The 15569-nt window shown below is 40.8% G+C and overlaps 2 protein-coding genes across 2 annotated transcripts; both read right to left on the reverse strand.

Annotated features, from left to right (window-relative positions):
- Window positions 1-1522: 1522 nt before the first annotated feature.
- LOC148674486 (uncharacterized) lies at window positions 1523-6713 on the reverse strand. The gene is made up of 3 exons (XM_088623444.1): window positions 6346-6713; window positions 4039-6300; window positions 1523-2518 (listed from the first exon to the last, which is right to left on the reverse strand). The coding sequence occupies exons 1-3, from the start codon at window positions 6691-6693 to the stop codon at window positions 1523-1525; spliced, it is 3606 nt and encodes a 1201-aa protein (XP_088479570.1). The 5' UTR covers window positions 6694-6713.
- Window positions 6714-10887: 4174 nt separating this feature from the next.
- Window positions 10888-14827, reverse strand: LOC148674487 (uncharacterized). The gene has a single exon (XM_088624638.1). It carries the CDS (start codon window positions 14789-14791, stop codon window positions 13262-13264), a length of 1530 nt encoding a protein of 509 aa, XP_088480764.1. The 5' UTR covers window positions 14792-14827; the 3' UTR covers window positions 10888-13261.
- Window positions 14828-15569: the final 742 nt, after the last annotated feature.

A 15569-nucleotide genomic window follows, 5' to 3' on the forward strand; every position in this document is an offset into this window, starting at 1 on the left:
ACTGGCCACAAAATATGTGAAAGAGAACACTGTTACAGTGTAGCCAGATAGGATATACTAGCATACACAGACACCTGCAGAAAACATTAGGGGTTAAATTTGACATTCATATGTAGTTTAGTAAAAGTTTGACCTTTTTATCCTTGTAGTAGGTAATATCAAAATTGTAGTGACAGTGATGCTGGGGAGAAGAGAGTCTCCAGTTCGCTCATACGTTCATCAGACCATTGCACCTGTGCAACCACAGATGTGCACAAGAGCAGTAATACACAGAGATCAGGTATAGAACAGAGGAACTACAGTATGTATAATGGTCTTTTTATATTTCTCCAGGGCTCAATACCCTTTAATATGCACTGTGTTGAAACCCAGTTTCACAATTCTTATAGAAAAATCAATAACATTCTTAAACTTTTAGCACACTCAAAACATCCGAGACATTTCTTCAGGCAGATATCCATCTCTCCACTCCTCGGCTCAATGCCAGATTTCTACAGCTGATTAATAAAGTAAATCATTCAATTACTAGATACAGTATATAGAGGGTGTGATCTAGAAACTGCTGTAAAATGTCAATAAGATGGCTGGGAGAGCACCAGTATAGGTGGCTCACAGGGTAAGAATTTGAGTCATTGGCAGAACTAGAGCGTGAACCTGAGAACACCTGGTAGCAAGTTCTTTAACCTTTCTGGAGCACTGTGCTCCTACTGGGAGCTTGTTTCAAAGTGGGTCTTGTCACGCTAACCTGTGCGTGAGGGAAGTTTCTATTGCTTGCAGAGCTGACATCTGTTTATCAGTATTAGATTTATCCACTTCCTATTATAATCAGTGCCCTGAGTAGAAAGCCTTATCATGTTCTAACCCACCACAAACAGTTCTATAGCCGTGCTTGCTGTAAAACTGAAGAAACTGTAACGAGCCACTCTTTATGTAAAGTTTGTCTTCCAGGCAGGTTTTATTACTCGCACAGCTAGACAGATGCAAAGAACGATATGTAAATATAACTGTTCTTCCCAACAGCTTTTTATTGTTCTTTTGAAAAAGAAACAGATTTTTTTTAATTAATGCCATTATTAATTTATTAGGCAATGATGTAATTCATTATGCAAGAGAAAATACAGCTCTGCCTGGAAATGTAAGAGAACCATTTGTATCAACTGTATGTGAACCTAGTGTGGAACAAGATTCAAAGCAATCAAGCTTATGAATACAGATCTACTGTACAGTTGAATATCCTTGGATGACAAAAATATGAAGTATATCTTGCCGAAGTGCATCGCTAGTTTTTTATTTTGAGATTACATGGGTTACAATTAAGCTTTTTAATTTTTTTTTTCTTGCCATTATGTTTTAGAACATTATTAAAATATTCATAGATGTCCATATTGCACTCAGAGAGGAGTTAATAGCTTTTCAGTCAACAACCATACCGACCAGTTTTTCAGCCAGTGCACTGGATTTGGAAAGATGCTGCCACTGGTTAACATGAAGTAATATGTATGGACTCTAAAGGAACAAGGAGTCACCAGTACCAGACGCGAGAACAAGGTCTGTTTTCACTGTGTGGTTTCAGGATGAGTGAGCGCAGTTTCTCCCAAAAAACCCTCTGGGCATCTGGGTCTTCTCCTGGCCAATCCAGGCAGGATTTCTTGCACAATTCTCTATGGAGCTTCTCGTGCTGGGACAGCCTCTCTGAGGGGATCTTCTCCAGGAAGATGAAGATCAGCACATCCCTGTTCTCTGAGAAGAGCTGCATGTGCGCCAGGCTCAGCTCCAGCTTGCACCACTCGCTCTTGAGGAAGTGCCTGGAGATGACACAAAGCGTCTTGCGGCTACGCTGGATGCTGCTCTCCACGTTGTCAAAGAAGGAGCCTCCAATGTCCCAGTCTCGATCCGACACACACAGCTTGACGTTGGGCAGCCCAGCATTGTCTTCCATGTGTGGAATCAGCTCATGCAGCACCCACTGGAAGTCCCTCTCACTGTAGGCCACGAAGGCATCAAATACAAACCTGGGGTTGTCCACCCACACCTCACGGTCATTCTTCTTGGACAGAAGAATGTACCACTGGTAGTAGATCTTCCAGCGGTTGATATACAGCAAAGTGATAACAATACTTAAGATCAAGACACCGGTGGGGACACCAAGTATGTACCAGACATACTCAGGAACACATATGGGATTGAAGTCCTTAAGCAACACGCCTCTCAGGCGTACAGGAGAATGGCACTGAAAGGTCTGAGTGATGGACTGGTTCTCTAGGGAGCTGATCCAGGATGAAGCCCAGGCCAGGCTACAGTTACAGACGAAAAAGTTCCAGGTGAAATTGGTGAACAGATTGGAAGGGAAGAAGCTGAAGAGGCCTTCGGGCAGAGTCTGGAGATGGTTGCGGCTGAGGTCAATGTGGAGGAGATTCCTATTGTATTTGAACAAATCTGCTGGGAGGCTCTGCAGCATGTTGCCTCTTAAATTAAGTTGTTGAAGATCTGTGAGGGAATCCAGGAGTCCAGATGGGATCTGTTGCAGGGAACACTGCTCTAGAGTCAGTAATTGGAGACCATTTAGCTTTCCAAAAGCATTTGGATCTAGGAAAACAATAGGGGACTTAAGTATGAGTAATTCCTGCAAATTCTCTAGTTCTGAAAAGGCAAAGGCATCTAGCAGGTTGATGGAAGAGTAAAAGATCTGCAACCTCATCAGAGGGCACTGACGAAGGTGCTGAAAGGTTGTCTTCCTAATGCTATCAAGGTCTATGGTGTACAAGCCCAGAGTGTGCAGGTTGGAATTTTGAAGATCAAAGAAAACAGTTGTCATGTCCAGGGCTTGGATTTTTCCAATGCTGAGAGACTTGAGGTTTGGGAGCTGATAGAAGGCCTGTGAGCCCACCTGTAGGATGGAATGGTGCTGCTGGAGATGTAAGTGCTCTAAGGAGTTCATGTCTGAGAATGCATTGCTCTCTGCCTCATGTAGCCAGCCATAGCTCAGGTCCAGATAACGGAGGGAACGAAAAGTTGAGAAGGTCCATTTGTTAATCTTTAGGATGTGATTTCCCATGAGCATCAGGTTCTGCACATCTGGAGGGATTCCTTGGGGCAGCTGTGTGATACAAATGTAAATTAGAGAAGAGTTCATGAAGTATATAATCAATCTCAGAGATTTACCAAGATTTAAATCAAACTGATTTAATTTAAATGTTGTAGGTAGAATTTGACAGCAAACGGTGATTAACAATAATTCTTTAAAAACGATGCATTACCATCTCTATTAATAAAATGTATAGCAATAACTTGATGGTTTACTGAAAACTTTGCTTGTGTGATAAATGGACTAAATGGAAACAGGAGAGCACTGTTAGACTTTGAGGTGCTCCTGGTCTTTAAGATGTCTGAGAGCCATTGAGCTCATCGAGCTCATTGTGAATTCCTTAGCCTCTTTCAGTTCTTGCTAGTCATCACAAAATTTACTTCAAGTGAATGTGTCTCAGTATGAAGTCACTCTGTTACACAGAAAGTATGTTTTTGTTGTAATATATTCAAATATCAAATGTGTGCATGGAACTATTCAAAAATAAAAAAGATATTGTACTTGTTCTTCTTAATTTAGTAATCACAAATACAAATTGCTTGAAATACTTTTCTACAAATACTTCTATTTACTGTCTTTTTAATGGCCTGGTATCTCTTATAGTGGTGAACTGTAACTGCAGAACTACTAAAAACGCACAGTCTTTTAATAAAAACTAAGTAATCTTAAAGGTAATCTGGAAAGTAATCCCTAGTGATTCATTAAGTGGAGTAGTGAAAATTAGTACATTATACATTCTATTCAAAGCAAGGCAGTCTTTACCAGATTATTAATTGAAAGCAATTTGCCGAGTGACAGCTGCTTTTCAGTTGTGCTCACCAGCACAATTCATTGGTAGCAATGAGGCATCTATTTATTGATCAATTACTTATCACTTACACTGGGAAAATAAGGAGCTTAGAATTTCTCTTAAAGTCCAAACAGAGAATAAAGGCCAGCCTCGTGCTCCTCACCTTCGTTAGACTGGCTTCTTTGCAGTCCAGCGTCCTACTGTTGAGAAGGTAGAAGCAGACCCCCTTCTGGTCCTCAGTGGTATTCAGCCCAGCACAGCTGGAGAGGCCCTCATGGTCAGGGCAAAGCGTCTCGTTGATGAAATGAATGAAGGTGTCATTGTTGCCAGCAGGCAGTGATGTCTGGGTGGGAGATGTCGAGGTGAACTGAGGTGGTACAGAAGGGTAGATGATAGGACCAGCACTGGTAACAGGGGTTGATGCAGTTGCAGTTGTAGCTAAATTTGTACTTGTGGTCTGTGTGGTTGTAGTAGGGGGTGGGGTAGTTGTAGGTGTACTTGTAGTCTGTGTGGTTGTAGTAGGGGGTGGGGTAGTTGTAGTTGTAGTTGTAGTCTGTGTGGTTGTAGTAGGAGGTGGGGCAGTTGTAGGTGTACTTGTAGTCTGTGTGGTTGTAGTAGGGGGTGGGGTAGTTGTAGTTGTACTTGTAGTCTGTGTGGTTGTAGTAGGGGGTGGGGTAGTTGTAGTTGTACTTGTAGTCTGTGTGGTTGTAGTAGGGGGTGGGGTAGTTGTAGTTGTAGTTTGTGTGGTTGTAGTTGGGGGAGGGGTAGTTGTACTTGTAGTCTGTGTGGTTGTAGTAGGGGTTGGGGTAGTTATACTTGTAGTCTGTGTGGTTGTAGTAGGGGGTGTTGTAGTTGTACTTGTAGTCTGTGTGGCTGTAGTAGGGGGTGGGGTAGCTGTACTTGTAGTCTGTGTGGTAGTGGTAGGGGGTGGGTTAGTTGTAGTTGTAGTCTGTGTGGTTGTAGTAGGGGGTGGGGTAGTTGTAGTTGTACTTGTAGTCTGTGTGGTTGTAGTAAGGGGTGGGGTAGTTGTAGTTGTAGTCTGTGTGGTTGTAGTAGGGGGTGGGGTAGTTGTAGTTGTACTTGTAGTCTGTGTGGTTGTAGTAGGGGGTGGGGTAGTTGTAGTTGTAGTTTGTGTGGTTGTAGTTGGGGGAGGGGTAGTTGTACTTGTAGTCTGTGTGGTTGTAGTAGGGGTTGGGGTAGTTATACTTGTAGTCTGTGTGGTTGTAGTAGGGGGTGTTGTAGTTGTACTTGTAGTCTGTGTGGCTGTAGTAGGGGGTGGGGTAGCTGTACTTGTAGTCTGTGTGGTAGTGGTAGGGGGTGGGTTAGTTGTAGTTGTAGTCTGTGTGGTTGTAGTAGGGGGTGGGGTAGTTGTAGTTGTACTTGTAGTCTGTGTGGTTGTAGTAGGGGGTGGGGTAGTTGTAGGTGTACTTGTAGTCTGTGTGGTTGTAGTAGGGGGTGGGGTAGTTGTAGTTGTAGTTGTAGTCTGTGTGGTTGTAGTAGGAGGTGGGGCAGTTGTAGGTGTACTTGTAGTCTGTGTGGTTGTAGTAGGGGGTGGGGTAGTTGTAGTTGTACTTGTAGTCTGTGTGGTTGTAGTAGGGGGTGGGGTAGTTATACTTGTAGTCTGTGTGGTAGTGGTAGGGGGTGGGGTAGCTGTACTTGTAGTCTGTGTGGTTGTAGTAGGGGGTGGGGTAGTTGTAGTTGTAGTCTGTGTGGTTGTAGTAGGGGGTGGGGTAGTTGTAGTTGTAGTTTGTGTGGTTGTAGTTGGGGGAGGGGTAGTTATACTTGTAGTCTGTGTGGTTGTAGTAGGGGGTGTTGTAGTTGTACTTGTAGTCTGTGTGGCTGTAGTAGGGGGTGGGGTAGTTATACTTGTAGTCTGTGTGGTAGTGGTAGGGGGTGGGGTAGCTGTACTTGTAGTCTGTGTGGTAGTGGTAGGGGGTGGGGTAGCTGTACTTGTAGTCTGTGTGGTAGTGGTAGGGGGTGGGTTAGTTGTAGTTGTAGTCTGTGTGGTTGTAGTAGGGGGTGGGGTAGTTGTACTTGTAGTCTGTGTGGTTGTAGTAGGGGGTGGGGTAGTTGTAGTTGTAGTCTGTGTGGTTGTAGTAGGGGGTGGGGTAGTTGTACTTGTAGTCTGTGTGGTTGTAGTAGGGGGTGGGGTAGTTGTAGTTGTAGTCTGTGTGGTTGTAGTAGGGGGTGGGGTAGTTGTAGTTGTACTTGTAGTCTGTGTGGTTGTAGTAGGGGGTGTTGTAGTTGTAGTTGTAGCCTGTGTGGTTGTAGTAGGAGGTGGTGTTGTAGTTGGAGTAGTAGTTGTAGGTGGGGCAGTTGTACTTGTACTTGTAGTCTGTATTGTTGTAGCGGGAGGTAGGGTAGTTGGAGTAGTAGTTGTAGGTGGTGTAGTTGTAATTGTACTTGCAGTCTGTGTGATTGTAGTCTTAGATGGTATAGTTATATATAGATGAATAGTTGTATGTGTGGCAGTTGAAGTTGTACTTGTACTTGTCTGTGTGGTTGTAGTTGTAGGTGCGATGATTGTAAATGAAGTTGTAGTTGTAGTTGTACTTGTAGTCTGTGTGGTTGTAGTAGGAGGTGAGGCTGTTTTAGTTGGAGTAGTAGTTGTAGTCTGTGTAGTTGTAAGAGGAGGTAGGGTAGTTGTAGTCAGAGTAGAAGTTGTAGGTCGGGTTGTTGTAGTTGCAGATGGGGCAGTTGTAGTGGTATTTGTATTCTCTGTCTTTGGAATAATAGTTGTAGGTGGGGAAGTTGTAGTCTCTGTGGTTGTAGTAGGATGTGGGGCAGCTGTAGGTTGGGAAGTTGTAGTTGTACTCATAATCTGTGTGGTTGTAGTACGAGGTGGGGCAGCTGTAGCTGAAGTTTTAGATGGACTTGTAAATAAGGTAGGTGCAGTTAGACCAGTTAGAGCGTTAGCTGAGGCAGCCATAGGTAAAGATGGAGGAGGCGATATGGCTACAGCTACAGATCGGTCATTTGTAGTTATTTTGGCTTGATCATTGATGTGGCTTTGACTTCTCCCAGTCTTTCCAGTTGAGTGTGTTTCTTTATGCTTAGCCAGTGGCCAGCAGACTGTATGTTTCCTTTGTCGGCTGTAGTTAGGGGTCAGACCTTGAGGTCTTGTTGAAAGGGCCTGCTGGAGAGCTGTGATCCTGGTGTAGGGTGTGTGCACAGAAACACCATGCTGGAACCCCTCTGTAGCACTGTCAGAAGGGGGCAACACACAGAGACCAGTGCCAACCATCCAAAGCACAAGCATGTCTTTCATCTACAATTAAACATAAATATTTCAGTTAATGGCCAATTATCTGTCACAATCTCTAGATTTTTGTTATTGGATACTAAATCTGATAGGTCATATGAAGTAAGAGCCTGCTGCTGGATTGCAGTTTTATTTTGCAAACAGTTTATGGCTTGTTTTTATATTGTTTTATATTGGATATTTCTGATGTATCAGAGAGAATCATGTTTCTGCTCTCTCTCCATAGTGATTGTATTTTACTTGTTTCAGTTAATTGTTTTGGAATTAATTTTAGCATTTTCAATCATAAATGTATATATTTAGAGTTAGCACTATTAATTTGCTATATCAGCAATATCCTGATCGCTCTACAAAGGGGGCTATGAAAATAAATAAAAGGCTCAGATCAAATGGGGTTTGCAAAAAAGCAGATAAGAGGTACTGCAAACATTGAGCAAAAGATTTTGTGGTCAGACAAGACAAAATTGGAACTTTCTTGTCTAGATGCAAAGACAGGCACAAACATGGTGCATCACTTAATCACCACTATCCCCACAGTCCAACACTATTGTGGCAGCAATATGCTTTACTTTTGCATATCACCAGCAGGGTCTAGAACGCTTACTAACATACTATAGATGACATAAAGTACTGGCAAATTGCAGAAAACCTGCTTCAAACCTAAAACTGGGACAAAAATTCAAAGCACAAGACCAAAGTTACACTGCAGTGGCTTAAGAATAAGATAATGAATGTCTTTGAGTGGCGAAACTAGACATGTCCTGACTTGAATAGTGTTGAGAAGCTGTGGAAAGACTTGAAAAATGCTGTCCAAAAGCAATTCCTGAGCAATACGAGAGAGCTTGAGCCTGAAAGAACGAGTACAAATTGTACCTGTGTACAAATGGTGCTTTCACCCAATGTTAAGTTAATAAGCCTGAATTCTTATCCAATCAACATATTTCTATTTATTTCTCTTAAGTTTCTTTCTTTAGCTTAGGTTCTTGGTAGTTAATTGATCTTAGGATCTCATTTCAACACCTTTTGGAGTAGTAGTTGTAGGTGGGGCAGTTGAAGTTGTACAGTACTTGTACTTGTCTGTGTGGTTGTAGTTGTAGGTACGATGATTGTAACACACACAAACTAGAGTCTAGCGATTAATGGAAGCCAGAAAAGAGTTTAATTTTGGAGACTCAACATTACAACCGACCTTCCATTTTCTAACTGCTTTATCCAACACAGAGAGCTGGAGCCTATCCTGGCAAGCAGCCAGGACAAGTCAGAATACACGTTGGATGGCACACCAATCCCATGATGCTGAATTTTGTTTGCCTTGATGCAGCTTAGTCACTTATTAGAATATGATTGTGTTATTATCCATTCTGACATTCGGTGTAGGGCAGCTACTTCTGAGATATGCTGGATCTGAAGGAAATGTAATGGAAATGTAGGAAGTATGGAGCGGAGTTATTAGACATGAGTTTTGTTTAAAGTTGGTTTTCTGTTCCACATTGATGCTTCACGTCCAAGCATAATACAATGTTAGATGTTGTAAATAAATGTGCTAATTTGCATTTCTTGAGAAGTACTGTATTGTTTTAAAATTATTATTTTTATGTATCTAGCACTGACAATTGCACAACATTCTCATGTTTAATTAATTTAAATGCAACAGAAACTATATACACTTGCATTTTATTTTAGTTACTTTGCATCAAGGGTATGAACACATGTGGAGCCCAATCTATTTATCTGTATTTATTGGTAAAATTTCAGGAGTTTGTAAGATACCAAATAACTTTTTCATTTATAGAAAAAAAGTTTACCTATAATTATTATTATGACTGGTTTCATGATTTACATTTGTAAATGTAAATATTTATGCTTTTCTTATTATCAAAATTTAATATGGCTATTGAAGAATATCAAGCTAACAATGACTAAATTTTTCAAAAAACAATCTAACCCAATAAAAAATCTTAGACTTCTAGAGTTAATTCTGTTAAATCATTTTTTAAAGATTGTTATCTCATACATTAAATGTGATTTCTAACATTAAAACCCAAAAAAGAAACTCACCCAAGGTGAAGCAAACAGCATCAGGTGGATATGGATGGAGAATTTTATTACCTCTTCATCAGCTGTGCAGACCAAGGGAATAACACACACAGCAGCAGTAAAAGACTGAAATTCAGATGTCATATAAAGGGAACGCCCAGTCCTCTCAAATTGGAATATATTCCCATAATCCCAGTGATACTTCAGTCAGGATAGCATTTTCATATTGGCAATACCCGGTTTGTTCAGTGTTAAAATGAAAAAAAAAATCCAAACCAGCAATCTGACATGAAACTGAGAAAGTCGCACATTGAATTTAATTTTTTTTCTAATTTTCATTTCACTTTCTACCTCTTTGCTTTGAGAACAGCTGATGGGTCTTAATTTTTCATTATGACATGACTGCATTCCCATGATACTGAGTAAGGGCAGCTCTGTGCAGTATTGATACAGTATGCTCCTTTTTCCTGTTTCTTCTTCATTTGTTTTAGCTAGAAACCTCACAGTATAAATTGTGATAAAATAACCACTATATTTCTTTTTATTTTACATTATGATGGCAGTGAAAGAAGCTGCCAAAAACATGCCCTCACAGTATGCCAGTGAAGGGTTAGGCCTGGGCTTGCATTGACTTATACAACATTCATACATTGTCTATCCACCTAAAACTCAAAAGGTCTACGGGAAACATAGTCTGAATTACATTTAAATTCATTTGCAATTCATTTGCAATTTGGGGACTGCAATTTCTCAGACTGCTTGTTAAATCTCATTAACAAAATAATTTTGTTTACAAATTTTGAATTAAATTTAAAATCACAAACTTAGTGAAAGTACTGTATGGTCGCCATGTTGTTGCAAACCGCTGGTCTCGCCATGGGCAAGAACGAGAGTTGGTGTGAATTGTGACATGAAAGCAGCCCTTCTTGCTCACTAGTCGCTGTGAACAAATGAGAAACATGGTCATCTAGCCACATTAATTATTGTGAGTATATTTTAGTTTCTTGGCAGGTTGCTCTTTTTTACAATACTTAAAAGAATCCCAAAACATGTTGCATTGCATGTTATAACCCCAAACTGTAAAATTAGCTTTGCAGTTCCCCTTTAAGTGTAGAAAAGCAGTTCAATCTTCACTTCACTAATAAATAGTGCTGCTTTTGGTATGAAGGGTTGGAAAATATTTTGCCCGTGACTACACATTTGAAAATATAAATAAAATATAATAAGCCTTAAATGAGCTGTATAACCAAGGTGTGTGACCAAGCATTCGGCTAACACCCAAGTTGCCTTTGGGTCAAGCGTGACAGTGATGTACAGTACTATCCCACTTGTTGGTGGCTACTCTTTGATATAAATGGGAACTTCAGGTTTCTTACGGAACCTCAGCATCCTCAGCATCCTTAAACAGCAGAGCAATACAATGGTGAAATAGAAACAAATGACTGAGAATTGGTGTATATGAAATAAAGTGAACAACTAGTTTACTGTTGGGATCAGGTGGTTCAATAATTGTGTGCTGAGTAAGCAAGGACTGACTCTGAACAGCTTTGTCCATTATAATGGTCAGAAACTTTGTGAGTTTGATCTGCACCTTTAAGGTTAGCAGGAACACGTCATGCCACGTTCAAAAGAAATTTCAGTGGACCTCAGAAAAAGAATAGCTGATGTTCATTGGTCTGTAGAGGGTTACGAAGCAAAATGAGAGAGAGAGTCTTTATTATCCCTGAGGGTTTTTTTATTTTACAGCAGTACTGTTGGTGTACAGATGGACAGAAAAAAAACACAACAACACAACATGGATGACTGCAGGGTGGATGTTCTCTGTACAGACATGTCAAAAGGTGAAACTGTTGGCACAATGAGAGAATTTGTGTGGAAAAACAAAGCACTGCGTTACAGCTGGAAGAACCTCATCCCGACCATCAAGCTTGGTGGTGGGAGTATCAAGGTTTGAGGCTGTTTTGTTGTGGCAGGACCCAGATGACTTGCTGTTATGGATGGAAACATGAATTCAGCATTGTGTCAGTATATTCTGGAGGAGAATTTCAGGTCATCCATAACCGAAGAAGAAATGTGGATTTTTAATTGACCATTCAAAAGTCCACTCATAAACACCTTTGTAATATTATGTCAGATCCTGGAGAGAGCTGTTCATCGAAGTAAAACCTGTGTCACCAACCTGAAATGTTTCTGTAAGGAGGAATGGGTCATAACACAGTCAATGGGACACTGATAAACAGTTGCAGGAACTGCTGCTCACACATATTCACACAAGGATATTTACTGTTGTACCAAATCATTAAAAAATCCAAATATAACTTGTCTTTCTGTTGTATATTTAATATGTGAACCACTGGTTTACTTAATTAAGAATTAAGGGGGTTAATTGGAATAAGGTAGTTAAATACTTGTGCCTGATAAGTGAACAAATACTGAGTCTGAGCAGCTCAAGAGCTTATCTTTATCATTTCATAAGACTTTCATAAAAATCAAATTATTTTTAGGTCTAAAATATATTAGAACACAGACCAACCTAGAGGACTGACAGCAGTTTTCTTGGCACTGTATATTCTGTAGGGAGAGGGTATGGAGTATACTTCTGAATGGCCTGTGGGCAACGTTGTCAGGAGAGGGTATGGAGTATACTGTACTTCTGAATAGCCTGTGGGCAACGTTGGTATAATTGATTAATCTGTCTCCACTTGTAGAGATGATACTCCATTGGTTTGGCAGCTACTGTTCTCTCTCATGGAACAGGTAATACCACATTAGTCTAATATTCTGTTTGTGGGCTGCATAAAATTGAATTTCATTGAAATTAAAAATACTGGCCTCCCATCAGGACAGATTTCAAGGCCATCAGATTGGATATGTGTACGCATAGTTCTGACCTAAAACAGTGACTTTAGGTTTGAATAGGCTATATGTTTTGTGACCTGTCCCAGATAGTAGAAGGACTAGCTTGTACAGTACAAGAAAATAGGTGTGATCTCTTGTAACATCTGGATCATACCAAAATACCCCCAGCAGAAGTGTCATCTTTTGCTACAATCTCCTGGGTGGTTTAGAAATGGAGGTGCTCCTATGAAGGATCTCCTGTGGGAGCTGAAAGCTTTTAGGGTGCTCTTCATCACTGTGTACATTTATTTAAATGTATATTACCAGAAGGTTCATTTTCTCTCTAATTTGCATGTTGTCAATATCCAGGCAGGCCCTGCTAGCCTAATTCATGCTTACATACTTTCAAAGTGAGCATGGGTCTTTACCACCCAAGACTAGATTTTACACTGGTGCAATTTTGTTTACCATTGGAGCTTTAAATCTGGTTTTGGAACATAAATTGTTTTTATTTTGTATTTGTTTCCTCTTGCAAAGCTGACATAGCACTGGTGGACCGTGTTAAATGACTGTGTTACAGTGTTAGCTTCTATGGGAGTAAGACTTGCTCAGCTGGAAATTCCACCACTACAATCACAATCTTATTTAGAAACAATAATAAGAAACCATGATCTGAACTAAAAAGCTTACCAGCCAACACCAGATTCCTCACATCAAACCCTGTTTAGTTCTTTTTACTTACTGTAACTAAGTTTAATGGTCCTGAATGCGAATTGCATTCAGTTGGAATGTTGAAGTTGGAGCATAAGCTAAAGGAAAATAGCAAAAGATCATCCTTACCAATTTATACACAAATTTGAAAACAAAAACATAATATCCGGTTAAATTGCCAGTTAACAATATTAGTTTCAAAAATGAAACTGTCTAGAATTAAAATACAATGAGACATAAAGATAGGAATAAATTAAAAGGACCATTAGCTTTGGATATGACAGTCTATGAACTAATGTTTCAACTCCCCCATAGTTCTTCCAAAAGTCTTCCTTTATAACTGGGGAAGCTACTGGTTAGGATTAAGGAGATTATTCTGGCAAATAAATCAAGATACAGCATATCTGTTAATTTAAAATATATATTACATGTTTTATAACATTAATACACTTTGCTAATTTCCTAAATACAAAAACTCCCACAAAATGTTATTTTAATTCTAAACTTTGTTGTCCGAATAGTTCTTTTCCCAACAGTATCAGAAGTGAGAACAAGGTCTGTTTTCGCTGTGTAGTTTCAGGATGAGTGAGCGCAGTTTCTCCCAAAAGACCTTCTGAGCATCTGGGTCTTCTCCTGGCCAATCCAGGCAGGATTTCTTGCACATTTCCCTGCGGAGCTTCTGGTGCTGGGATAGCCTCTCTGAAGGGATCTTCTCCAGGAAGATGAAGATCAGCACATCCCTGTTCTCTGAGAAGAGCTGCATGTGCGCCAGGCTCAGCTCCAGCTTGCACCACTCGCTCTTGAGGAAGTGCCTGGAGATGACACAAAGCGTCTTGCGGCTACGCTGGATGCTGCTCTCCACGTTATCCAAGATGGAGCCCCCAAGGTCCCAGTCTCGATCCGACACACACAGCTTGACGTTGGGCAGCCCAGCATTGTCTTCCATGTGTGGAATCAGCTCATGCAGCACCCACTGGAAGTCCCTCTCACTGTAGGCCACGAAGGCATCAAATACAAACCTGGGGTTGTCCACCCACACCTCGCGGTCATTCTTCTTGGACAGAAGAATGTACCACTGGTAGTAGATCTTCCAGCGGTTGATATACAGCAAAGTGATAACAATACTTAAGATCAAGACACCGGTGGGGACACCAAGTATGTACCAGACATATTCAGGAACACATATGGGATTGAAGTCCTCGAGCAACACGCCTCTCAGGGGTATAGGAGAATGGCACTGAAAGGTCTGACTGATGGACTGGTTCTCTAGGGAGCTGATCCAGGATGAAGCCCAGGCCAGGCTGCAATTACAGACGAAAAAGTTCCAGGTGAAATTGGTGAACAGATTGGAAGGGAAGAGGCTGAAGAGGCCTTCAGGCAGAGTCTGGAGATGGTTGAGGCTGAGATCAATGTGAAGGAGATTCCTATTGTATTTGAACAAATCTGCTGGGAGGCTCTGCAGCATGTTGCCTCTTAAATTAAGTTGTTGAAGATCTGTGAGGGAATCCAGGAGTCCAGATGGGATCTTTTGGAGGAAGCTCTCTTCTAGCGTCAGTAACCGGAGAACATTTAGCTTTCTGAAAGAATCTGAGTGTAGGAAAACAATAGGGGACTTAAGTATGAGTATTTCCTGCAAATTCTCTAGTTCTGAAAAGGCAAAGGCATCTAGCAGGTTGATGGAAGAGTAAAAGATCTGCAACCTCATCAGAGGGCACTGATGAAGATGCTGAAAGGTTGTCTTCCTAATGCTATCAAAGTCTATGGTGTACAAGCCCAGAGTGTGCAGGTTGGAATATCGAAGATCAAAGAAAACAGTTGTCATGTCCAGGGCTTGGATTTTTCCAATGCTGAGAGACTTGAGGTTTGGGAGCTGATAGAAGGCCTGTGAGCCCACCTGTAGGATGGAATGGTGCTGCTGGAGATGTAAGTGCTCTAAGGAGTTCATGTATGTGAATGCATTGCTCTCTGCTTCATGCAGCCAGCCATAGCTCAGGTCCAGAGAATGGAGGGAACGGAAGGTAGAGAAGGTCCATCTGTTAATCTTTAAGATGTGATTTCCCATGAGCATCAGGTTCTGCACATCTGGAGGGATTCCTTGGGGCAGCTGTGTGTTACAAATGTAAGTTGGACAAAAGTCAATGTACTTGCATTTCATTTTCAAAAGTGATTGTGTCATATGGCTAGATTTATGAAAACTTAAATATAATTTCCTCAGGTGTTATTTCCTCATACACAAATTCACACTTCATATTGTTCATTGTTCAAATTCACAAATACCAAATAACACCATCCCTTTCATCTTTGACGTGTTTATGAGGTCATACCATAACATCTTTATATCTTATTCCTCACCCTTTTTTCTAATTCATGTGTTCAATCAATGCAAAAAGCCTTTGCACACTACACATGGTTTAAATTGTTTTGATAAAAAACAAAAATGATGGAAACAGTCATCTTAGAATAGAAATGCCATCTTTACGTTTTGTGTGTTTGAATGCAAGGGATGTCTCTTTTTTCCCTTAGCAATTTTTAATGAAAGTCTAAGCAAACCCTGCAGGAAGTACAGGAGGTGCATAAAAGACCGAAGAGGAATCAATTTACACAAAGGTTGTAGGCCATGTTGCTAAAGTTGATGGATCCTCAAGAACTGGCTGGATGAGATTATCAGATCAACTATCTAGCCGCCACCAAATGAGCTAAATATGCTGTTAGGTATACTTTTGCTGGCAAGCTGTATGTGTTTGAATGTTACTTTTCAGGTATGGCTTCTGGAATCACTTCATAGCATCACTTCACAAAATAATTATAGAAGTGAATTTAGTTACAGGACCCAACTACTCTAATCA

The sequence above is a fragment of the Lepisosteus platostomus genome, chromosome 3, assembly GCF_059453375.1.
Source record: "Lepisosteus platostomus isolate fLepPlt1 chromosome 3, fLepPlt1.hap1, whole genome shotgun sequence".
Classification (NCBI taxonomy): Eukaryota; Metazoa; Chordata; class Actinopteri; order Semionotiformes; family Lepisosteidae; genus Lepisosteus; species Lepisosteus platostomus.